Genomic DNA, 12,166 nt, shown 5'->3' with positions numbered 1-12,166 from the left:
CAAGCACATCACCAATGGCACCACTCGACCCAGGTATTTGCCGTGAATGGTGACAAATTGCATGTAAGGGCCCGGAGAGCTTTTGAACGTGCCATCAATATAGATGTCGTGGCACCTACTGAGCTTGGCAAAATTTGGATTGGTGCCAAACATCAAAAGTCCCCAATCATTGTCCTGATGACACAGGAAATTGCTCCCACGCCAAGTTGTAGCCCACTCGCCCTCTATGCGCACATCTTCCACAGTCTGTGGTATGGCTGGCATACGCGAGGCCCGTCGTCTATTCAGTGTAGAGCGCACTGTTCTGAATTCAGGCACGTGGTCATCCTGCGGCGCATCTATAACCACCTGGTCATACACCCTTTTTATTGGCCTTGACGGGTCAGCGTCCACCGCCTCCAACATTCTCCTTTTCATGGCACTGGTTTCAATGAGTGCATCATCGTTTGGATGGTTGTGCTGAGCGGGGTCATGCCTATGTTCCCTCAGCCCTATGTTCCCTCAGCCCTATGTTCCCTCAATCCCTAACAAATTTATTTTATCCAAATTAGTCCCTATGTTCCCTCAGCCCTATGTTCCCTCAACCCTATGTTCCCTCATCCCAAATTAGACCCTATGTTCCCTCAGCCCTATGTTCCCTCATCCCAAATCATACCCTATGTTCCCTCAGCCCTATGTTCCCTCATCCCAAATTAGACCCTATCTTCCCTCATCCCTATGTTCCTTCAGCGTCACATATGGCCCTTCCATAATGTGCTGTTGGGGTCACCTGTTGGGTTCCCCCGGGCTCCCCAAGGTATCCCCCAAAGGTATAAGACTATATATAGATATATTATTAGTAAGTTATAAGTTATAAGACTTCATAAAGTTTTCTTTACACCGATGATGATGGTGACCACAACATTAAATTGTGGCTACGTGGTGCAGCTCCGACGGCCCGCTGCTCCGAAAGCCCACCAGTCCGACAGCCGTCCCTGGGCGCGGAGGTGGACCGGGGACCCCCGGGGGTCCCTGGCTCCGGAGGCTTAACCCGACCGGTCTGTCGGTCGGGTCAGGCCTCTACAGCCAGGGACCCCTGGGGACCCCCGGGGAGGCCTCGACGGACACCCGGCTCTCCAGGCGGTCCCGTGGACCCACTCTTAACACATCGGGTGCCAGCGTTTTTTCATAACAACTTACGTTGGGTGCCAGCATTCTCCCCATTGACTGCGCTTTACTGTTTAAATCTGTAGACTCCGCGATGAGCAAATCCACACGAAAAAATGCATCGATTCATGTTGAGCCATGAGCCTGGCTACAGCCTGGAACCATATCATTACCCTTGCGAGTTACAACGGGGGGGGATCGCGCATGACCGGTTTTCCCCACAGGTAACAGATTCGGAGATATAGGCGTTTCAATGTAGGAAATAGACAGGAAGCGGATGTGAATTTTTTTTTGTTTCCGGTGAGCGATCTGGCACTTCCTTCGCAGGATTACAATGGGTGCTCCCAGAGCTGCTCTAGCCCCGCCCGCGCGGAGAAAAACGAAAAAAACAAAAAGACCAAACACACGGTTCAGACCGTGTTTGGCACCCGATGTGTTAAGCACCCCTCAGCGGGCGTTAAGTGAAGTTACAGACCGTGGCCCAAGCACCGCGGGGACCTGGTGGTACAAACCAGAATAGTCGCCCCTGGGACTATTCTGAATTTAGCGCGTTGGGCCCATAGACTGTATAAATGAGATGGACAAACCCCCTCCGCTGCTTTCTACAGACCGAAAATGAAGCCGATTGTTGCAAGACTGTAGGTCCGCCATCTTTCAATACGCGTCAGAATGAGACCAGACCATTATTGGTTGGGTAGCTTGTCAATCAAGAGCGGGGGGCGGGGAATGAATGCTATTGGTTGTGTAGCTTGTCAATCAAATCATCCCGCCCCTCCTAGAGAATAGCCTACTTTATCGTCAATTTTATAATAAATAGGACCATAATTTAGCAAAACGCATATCCTGATGATTGAAAGGAGACTTTAAACTAGCAATTGGAAGCATATAGAATTTATGACAATTTTTATTACAGTAAGAAAATCTAGTCTAAAGTTTGTCAAAAAACCCATTCACTTGCGTTAAAATAAATTCTTTCTGACACCGCAGATCGGCGCAGGGTAAAACAGCGCCACTCTGGCCATTTTGTCGGCCTCATCGTAAATATCTAAGACTTGCCCCTTGGTTGGGCCCGGCTCACCGGCCGGTCCCGCGTACCCACGATTAAGCACCCCTCGGCGGGCGATAAGTCGGGGGGGGTCCCGCGGCCTACAGACCGCAGGTACCTGGTGGTACAAGGGGTGCCGCAATAGTTATCACGCCCATTAGCAGGGTCTTGTTTCCTCGCTGAAGATTGTCTTCTTTCCTCTATGGTCTGAGCTGATTTCATTTCTCTTGGCTATGGTTTCGCTAGGTAGCTGGTAGGGACAGTGGGAATCTCGTTCGATTAACTCGGGTGCAGCCACTGCTGAGTTGCGGGACAACCGCGGCGCCGGGCACAACCCACATAGATACGTAGCTGCTCGCAGGTTCATGTCAAGTTCCCCCGCCCCCAACCCCATCAAGGTAACTTGCCTTGTGGGTCCACAATCGGGAACTTTGGTTTACTCAACTCCTGCGTGCGCCACCTATGTTGTCTACACCCATATCAGTTACTGTCCCGGCGTGGTCACTTGGCAGTGACTGCACGCCCAACTCAGACGAGTCTGCAGCGCCCTTTAAGACAAGCATATGCTACAGGATCAACCAGGTAGGCCTCCTGTTCCACCACAGAGACAGCGCGCCCGGGTGAGGCGCGCACCGTGGGGTTGCCGGTCCGTGGAGACTGCCAAGGCCCCCCGTGAGAGGGGCGGCGGGAGCTCCCGGCGGCCAAGCTCCCCACGGCCAAGCTCCACAGGTACGTTCTAGAGCGAGTGGGCGTCCCGACCGGGAGACTTTTTCACAGGAGGGAGGCAGGGACGAGCGGGACGCCTCCTGGGCCACGGGGAGGGGACAGGGAGGTACGACGCGGAGATCCACAGACGGAGCCTCACGTCGGGCGAGGCTCCGTCGCCCTAGCTATCCTATGGCACCAGTCGGCCCTTGTCCGTAGCTTCCCCCTCTCCACCAGGGGAGAGCCAGGGCGACCTGAGGCTGCAACACTTCAGGCTGCAACCTCCAGGATCCATGGCCCTGCGAGGCACGGGGACGCCCCCGAATATGGTGCACCATGTCCGGCCATGGTCTCTAGCTACCCTATGGCACAAGTGGCCACTTTCCCCCAATGCAAAATTTCACGCATGGGAGAGGCAGCGAGCCCTAAAGCTCCTGAGCCTTCCGGAGCTTTCTTCGGGTTTTTCGGCCACCGTTTGCCCGGGCAGCCACCCAGGGGCCCGGGGGGGGTGGGGGGGTACAGACACGTGCGCACCCCCGGCCCGGATCCAACGAGCCCTCCGCCGGCCCCGAGTGACCCACGGACCGGGAGGTACGGGCCGTTTTAGCCCGAAAAAGCGCAGATCGACAAGCCGAAAAAAAGTTGGAATTTTAGGCCGGGGGTCCTCCAGGGGGTCCCTGGGGACCTCTGGAGCCCATGCGGACACTTAGAAAAAAAATCGAAATTTTTCAAAGAACCATGATTTTGGGGGTCTTCGCCGCCCCGTCGCTACCCCAGGAACTGGAAGGTGCCTCTTCCTGGGCATGATCCCTAGCTATCTTATGGCACGAGTCGGCCATTCTCCCTGGCTTCCCCCTTCCAGCAGGGGAGAGGCCAGGAGCCCTGGGCCTCCCGGCAGACTGCCGGGTTCACACTCGGTTGCTCTACCCGCTCCGGGAGCCACCGTCCCTGGGCGGGGAGGTGGGCCGGGGACTAGTGATGAGCGGGTCGGGTTTTTTCATGACCCGCCCCGCCCCGCCCCGCGACGGAACCCAACCCGCCTCAACCCGCCCCGCGAACCCATATATAAATCTATGGCTCAACCCGCCCCGCGACCCGCAATGTTTTTTTTATTCTGTAAAATCATGGTTAGAAAATAATCCCCAAGTGTATTCAAACTGTTTTATTGTTATTATTCTTATTCTTATTAGGAATAAAGACAAAACAAGAGCATGTGATCATTTTTTTTTTTTTGCGTGTGAGAGCGGCTGACCCGCTCACCCACAGCCCGCATAATTGCCTCTGAAATTCTGACTCGACCCGCTCATCACTACCGGCGACCATGGACTGGGGAGGGCGCCTTGTGGACACGGCCGGTATTGCGCCCCGCGGCCACCACAGGCCTATCCAGGCTTGTGGATCTGCTCTTTTTCCACGGCAGGACTTTGTCCCTTTTCCAGACCCACGACCGGGGACCCCCAGGGGTCCGCGCCGGCCGCGGACCCCTGGGGGAACTTTTATCACAGCTAATAAAGTAAAATATTAATAATAATAATGATACATGTCTATACTAATATCGAGCTTTTGTAGATATCCAAAACAACTATATTACAAAAAAATGAGTTTAAAGGTATAATAAGCTATGTAAAACTTAGCTTATTATAAAAAATAAAAAAAATAGAGGGGGATTTAAATGAGTACAAACAAAGTTCTGATATACAGACATGAACATTATACAGTCAAATGAATACGGGTTGGACATATATGGCTGGGGGTCCTCCCCCAGAAACGTTTTAACACAGTAGATACTGTATTAAAAAGGGAGTTTAATACTTTTATCAGTCATAGGAAAATTATGGGTAAATTATTTTATTTTATCCATTACAACCCTAAACTTATAGAAATAGTTTTGATGACTGAAGCAAATAACCACTCCTGATATTGACATAATTCTGACATGATACTGACCACCATGATACTGACCATGATACTGACATAATACTGACCATGATACTGACCATGATACTGACATGATACTGACATGATACTGACCATGATACTGACATGATACTGACATGATACTGACCATGATACTGACATGATACTGACATGATACTGACCATGATACTGACATGATACTGACATGATACTGACCTTGATACTGACATGATACTGACAGACAGACAGACAGACAAGACAAAACATTAGAATATTACATGGGCTGATGGAACATAAGGCTGAAGGAACATAGGGCTGAGGGAACATAGGGCTGAGGGAACATAGGGTCTATTTTGGGATGAGGGAACATAGGGTCTAATTTGGGATGAGGGAACATAGGGCTGAGGGAACATAGGGATGAGGGAACATAGGGCTGAGGGAACATAGGGCTGAGGGAACATAGGGTTGAGGGAACTTGAGTACGCTCCCACGCCAACAACAACAAACAAACTAGTGTTGTTTGTACTCGCGTGTAAAGATAAGATAACACATTGTTGTAATAATGCGTTGCATCGTACGCAATTGTTTTAATTTCCGCACTAAACTTGCCGTAAAAACACACTTTCACAATTTCCCACGAGTTGCAACTTTGTGCCAGACTTGGCTGGATGCTCTTGGAAACGACACAACAGTTGAAGATGTTTTCAAGACAAGACCCAGGATATGCAGCGACCACTTTCAAGCCACAGACTACATAGGTGTACATCTGAAACCTGGAGCTGTGCCCAGCTTATTACCAACGGTGGTCGAACCGCTCGAGGTAGGTGGTTTTTAGGGCATGCTATCCTGATGCATAAATGTCAACAGACATCTTTGCTGGCTGTTTTATGAGTATGTCACCAGCCATGATTTTGACCCACTATCAATAACGTTGTTGAGTTGTGTAACGTTATGTAATAGTTATAATAAAGCCAAATTGTTTATGTAGTACAACGGTGTCACTTGCAAAAAAGAACAGCCAAGCTTCTTGCAGCTGCTAGCCAACCTATTCAATGTTATGTAATATGTTCACCATTGGTTCCCAAACTTTTTCATGCCAAGGACCCTCAAAAAGATATTTATTTGGCCGCGGACCCCCATCTCAAAATATTTTGTTCCAGGGACCCCCAGAAGCAAAGATTTGAGTTACAAAGGTTCGTTTTAAAATATATATATTTAAAGGTTGCCACACATTTTCACGATTTTTCAAAAATAGCAGATCTACAAGCTCATAGCGTGGCACTCGGTGCCGCGCTATGAGCTTGTAGATCTGCTATTTTTGAATAGCCAAAGTATAAAAGGTTAAAGTGGTTAAAATGATTTTGATGCTATATTAACACATTTTGCTGGGGACCCCCTGGAACCCCCCAAGGACCCCCCACTTTGGGAACCAATGATGTACACTGTTGTGCAAAGCATAACTTTAATACCAAGATGATGACTGACTTTTAGCCTACTTCCCTTGCCAACTAAGTCTGTAACATTGTCTGCCTTGTAAGTGCTGTGTAGCCTAAATAATCTGCAATTGATATCAAGTCCTGAATATAAATGTTGTTCTACTTTTTACAGACAATGACTCGATCAAATATGTCAACACTGCGTTTAAAATTGAGCAGTCCACCAAAACGTCATCACTCAACTATGGCCAGTCAAGGAGCTGTCTCAACTTCAGGGTTTTACATGGCCACAAACCCAGCTGTGGACCTACAGTCACGTCAAAAGGTAAGATATAGTTAGTCACTTAGTTATTGCCACGTTAACACATAACTGTTAGTAATTTTATGTGGTGCAGTGCTCTTTAGAGACAATATGGTATGCTACACACATTCAGAGCAACATGTAAACAATTTAGTCTGCACAAGAAGAAATAAATACAAATAAAAAATAGGAACGATGGATAACTAACAAGCTAACAGTACTACTCAACTGGCCCCCACTGGCTCAAGAGACAGTGGGGGCTGTAGCATGCCACTTGGACACAGCCTGGAGGAGGGTGTCTGTTGTGAGACCCGAAACACCCAGTGACTCCAGGAAACAACACTGATGATGTGTCCAATATTGTGCATCAGTAGATGTTTTCATTTACTACTTTTGAAAATATTCCATGTCTTGAGCTCTGGGATGAGCAACCTCACAGCTATACTGCTTGCAGGTCAACTGTGAACTGAAACAGTGTTCTTATAACAAGGAGCACAAACCTCTCTGATCTATTATTTATGTTTGAATATTACTCTTTGTTCAGGGCCAATGATAGTTGATGATTAAGACTAGTTAGATGTAGGACTGCACAATATACTGTTTCAGCATGGTTTCATCAGCACCAAAGCAATGTACTTCAGTCACATGGCAAAGGATATATATTCTATCTAAGCCTTAGATAGAATATATATCCTTTGCCATGTGACCTCAGTGTTAATTGAACTCAGAGCGTATTTAACCCATTCAATCCGGGAAAGCATCTGTGTAATTTTGAGATTTATTTGGCTATTCAAAAATAGCAGATATACAAGCACTGAGTGCCGCACTATGAGCTTGTAGATCTGCTATTTTTGAAAAATCATGGAAAGTCTTTACAAATGTCTTCTAAATCAGTAAAACAGTTTTCTGAAACACTTATGTTGCTATAATGTGGTTCTCTAACTTTTTTATGTCAATATTATCTATATCTATCTATCTATCTATCTATCTATACACACACATACATCCTACTATAATTCTAGTAACCTCACGGTGGTAGCCTGTGTCTTGGGGGGACTCTTGATCAAACTGCGTATGCGTCGTTGCCAGGTTTCGCGAGAGAAACAAGCAGCAAGGTCTATGAAAACAAGGCCAAACCAAACGAACCCTACAAGCAACGAGGTCTATGAAAAGAAGGCCAAACGAAGCGCCTTCACACATATACCTTGCCTCTTGGAAAACAGCCGATCTACAAGCTCACAACGCGTCCCCACACCCACCTGCACTTTCACAACCAACCCCAAAACACAATACCACCAATATTGCAACTAAAGCGCTTACAATAAGCCTACATGGCAACTAGCCTCAGTGTGCTTCCACACCATAGACCCCGCCCACTCTCTGAGTACATTCTGGAAACACACCAGACTTTTCTCGCACACACGATGCACATTGCACATGCGCACTTTTAGATCCAGTGAAGTCCTATTTTAAAAGTCTGCGTATGGGGGACTCGCGTATCCGTGCGCCTGGTGTAGCCGCTATCATTGATAATCACTTGGATCTAAACAAACGCGCTGTACGATCTGTGTGTGTGTGTGTGTGTGTGTGTGTGTGTGTGTGTGTGTGTGTGTGTGTGTGTGTGTGTGTGTGTGTGTGTGTGTGTGTGTGTGTGTGTGTTTGCGACCCGGGGCGAGGGGGGGGGGCGAGTAACATTACAGTCCTTCTGATAAATAACATCATGATTTGTTGACTTGGTATCTGGTCTTATACACACATTCTGCATTCACAGAGTTGATGTGTTGAGTCAACCGGATTATTAAAAGATATATACTTTATTTCAACCTCTAAACTCACCCTAATCATAGCCTAAGAGTGATAAATGTTTTCAAAAGGAGCTGCATATCTGCAAATATTTGAAATTATGTAGCTACTTTATATTGCTCTATATATTGCAAATAAAAGGCAAATATCCAAATAGGTTACAGCTGTGACAGCTATCGTGCATTCATGATGGAAAGGGTGGTGACATGTTTATAGTTTATGACATTGAAGGCTCAAAAAAAGGATGTTTTGATTTCAGAGCAGAAATGTTGACCTAAGCCTGGCTAAAAGCCCTTGTTTATGTTTTGTAGGAAAGCCTGGAAGAATCCATTGGAGAGATGGATGTAGTATCTTCAAGTCCACCTATGTATGCCTCTACGCCACAGTCCAAGTGCTCTCGTCGGATGTTGGCTGCATCTTTTCCGGGCGTGTCAATGCAAGCATCACCAGAAAAGATGGACGTTGGACCGCCTGCCTCGCCTGAAGCAACCCCAAAGACAAAGCGTAGGAAATTGGCAGCCTCTTTCCTGGACACAAGTGATACCTCAGTAGAAGCACCTATGGACAAATCAGATATCAGTTTCCATGCACTCAGCACAGAGTCAAGTTCAAGCGATGACATGAGCTCTGATTCCGAAAGTTCTAAATGTGATACATGGCAGGAGAAGAAGTGGATCGTAAATGAGTCCAACTTGATGGCATTGTTCCATAGCTGTTCACAGTGTGGAAAAGAAATTATTGAAAAAGATAAAACAACAACAGGAAGCATGATCAAGATATCTTGGCAGTGTATCCAGCAGCACAAGGGAGAGTGGAGTTCTTGTCAATCCATGGGGGGCATGCCGGAAAACAACTTGTTAGTAGCTTCAGCAATTCTCTTCACAGGCGCGACCTACACTGACATTTATGATTGGTCAAGATTGATGAACCTTCAAATTCCTAGGTCAACCACTTTCTATAAACTGCAGTCATCTTATTTGCTCCCTGTAATAGACAGTGAATATGAGAAAAGAAAAAATGCTATCATTGCCAAGATTCTCCTAGATGTTGAGGCAGGACAAGGAATCGAAATATGTGGAGATGGGAGGTCCGATTCACCGGGATACAATGCAAAGTACACCAGTTACTCCTTCATGGAAGACAAGACAAAGATCATAATCCACTTTGAACTGCTACAGGTATGCCTACAAGTACCATTATTTCATATGTACACTGTTTTGCATAGTCGGGACACTTTTGGGACATAATATCTAACAAAAATATTAAAAAGGCAGCACATCTCAAATTTCAAGTCCAAAGGACAAATACTCACATTTCCACTTATTTATTTGGCTCACATCCCACAAACGTGTTGCTTTCCCGTTTCAGCATCGTCTTCCACAGAGGAAGACTTTTTGCTGAAACAAATGATATGAGCCAAATAAGTGGAAATGTATTTTGTTGCTTTTCATATTTTTTAATATGTTTACTGGAGTTTGGGTTTAGGATTCAGGATTCCACTGCTGAAGCTCAACCTCTATTTCTAACATTATTATAATGTCTTTATTTATTTTACCCAAGGTAACCCAAGCGACAAGTTCCGTTGCTATGGAAGTGCTCGGGTTCAAAACAGGGCTACGGAAATTGATAAACCAGGGTGTTCAAGTTGACTGTGTTGTCACAGACCGATCAGTGTCGGTGAGGAAGACCATGGCGGACGAATTCCCTGATATTCGTCACGAGTTTGACACATGGCACACTTCAAAGGGTATGTTTTAGTATTTATGTTAATGATTTATTAGTATTACTGTAAGTAACAGTTCTAGTTTGGACTAGTACTAAAGCCCAGTCCACACCTGTGCAACTAGTTAAAACTAGCAAAAGAAATTGCAGCGGTCTGGACTGACCATTTGCAGTGCAATTATGGGATAATATATGCAAGTAGTTTCAAGTGGTTGCAGTTGCAACCAGTTGCGCAGGTGTGTACAGGGCTTATCATCAGTTTATTTTTATTTTTACAGGACTAAAGAAGAAATTGGTGGCCCAGGGGAATAAGAAGGCCAACAGAGAACTGCTGCCTTGGATCAAGTCCATTACTAACCACTTGTGGTTTTGCTGTGCATCTTGTGGGGGAGATGCCAAGGTATAATCATTGACTATAATATAGTTCATATAGGCAATTGATGTTTTGAGGTGCTATATAAATGATATATAGCAGATATATAATAATAATAATGTAATAATAATTTAATATAATATCATTTATATAGAATCTCAAAACATAATTTGGCTGTAGTCAGTTCTCCTATAAATTGATTTCACCTGTAATGTTGCCTGTGGAAATGAGAATAGATCCTTTTAGTGTTAGTTGGTGAACTAGTTATGTGTAATATAATGCTCTTTGCAACAGAAATGGCATGACATCAAATACCAACTGCTGCTGTAATCTGTGTGTGTGTGTGTGTGTGTGTGTGTGTGTGTGTGTGTGTGTGTGTGTGTGTGTGTGTGTGTGTGTGTGTGTGTGTGTGTGTATTTCCTGGCTAGAACCAAAAGCTTCCCTTCTCTGTCTTTTGTGGATTTGGCGTTGTTGTTTTTTTAGGAGCTGGAAAGGAGATGGAAGTCCATACTGTACCACATCCGTGGAGTCCACAAATGGAAAGAAGGGCGGGTGGATAGAGGGTGCTATCATGGACCACTTACTGATGAGGAAGACAGGAGGAAAAGGTGGCTCTTGAAAGACTCGGATGTCTACAAAGTCTTTTGTAACATTGTGCTCGACAAGAACCTGACGAAGGACCTGACTCAAATGGCAAAGTTCAAACACACAGGTATTATTATTTTATTGTCTCCGCCAGGCCGAAAGGCATGGCGAGAGAGTATGTTTTGCCCCCTGTCCGTCAGTCTGTGTGTCCGTCCGTCCGTGTGTCATTCTGTCTGTGTACAGCTAATCTCCGGTACTGTTGGCTTGCTCGCAGTGAACCTGTGCACACACACACTCCCTGGATGCCACAGAAGAACCTTTGCCCAAATGTTTTCATATGGGTCTTTTATAGCGCCACCAGGAGGCCGATTTGTGCAAAACATATACATTTTTTTTTTTTTTTTGACAGAACTCCTACAGATTTTGTCCAAAAATTCTGCAAATCTGTACACAGTATCTCTATAGTCATTAAACGAAACGGGTCTTTCAGATTTTTCAGATTCCATCCTGATTGGCTAAAAATGGTTTCCAAAGTTTGCAGGAGTGCTCCGTTTTTAACAAAATGCCTCAAATCATGAACACAGCATGCAATTACCTTGACATTTTTACCTTGCATATTTCCACTATGCCGAGGAAGAAATGCCAATTGAAATTGTTCAAATCAGCCTCATGGTGGCGCTATAACAGGCCGATTCGTGTTTTTACCTATAACTGCCCCGGTCTGTGTAAAATGCCACCCTTTCAACATTGGCCTGTTATAGCGGCACCAGCAGGTCTAATTTAGCAAAACAATTGTTTTGAACAAAATGCCTCAAATCAAGGCAAAAGAAGAAATGGCTACCTTTTCACATTGGCCTATTATAGCGCCACCAGGAGGCCACAATAACCTACCTGACCTGGCATAGACCTGTGCTCCGCGGAGCGCTTTTTCTAGTTGTTAATAAAAAAGGCTGTTGTTGCTGTCCAAAATCAACAATGATTGATTGTACATTTTGTGACCTGGAGGTGTTTCATAGCGCCATGCTGAAGTATGTACCCAAAAGACTCCATTTCTGCAATACGGTACAGAAGGCAAGAACCCAGCTTGCAGTGTTGGACCACAATGAAAATGTGGGACGTGCACAAGCCACAAC

General features: G+C 45.8%; 1 protein-coding gene across 1 annotated transcript; it reads left to right on the top strand.

The window, feature by feature from the left end:
- Positions 1 to 8,506: 8,506 nt before the first annotated feature.
- On the top strand, positions 8,507 to 12,049 carry LOC311058067 (uncharacterized protein; the record flags this gene model as incomplete). Its single annotated transcript, XM_084075375.1, has 5 exons — positions 8,507 to 9,531; positions 9,914 to 10,100; positions 10,354 to 10,475; positions 10,932 to 11,160; positions 12,039 to 12,049. Exons 1-5 carry the CDS (start codon positions 8,692 to 8,694, stop codon positions 12,047 to 12,049), a joined length of 1,389 nt encoding a protein of 462 aa, XP_083931501.1. The 5' UTR covers positions 8,507 to 8,691.
- Positions 12,050 to 12,166: the final 117 nt, after the last annotated feature.

Source organism: Gymnoscopelus microlampas (genome assembly GCF_963454915.1).
Source record: "Gymnoscopelus microlampas genome assembly, chromosome: 13".
Taxonomy (NCBI): Eukaryota; Metazoa; Chordata; class Actinopteri; order Myctophiformes; family Myctophidae; genus Gymnoscopelus; species Gymnoscopelus microlampas.
This window is presented reverse-complemented; position numbering and strand designations above follow the sequence as displayed.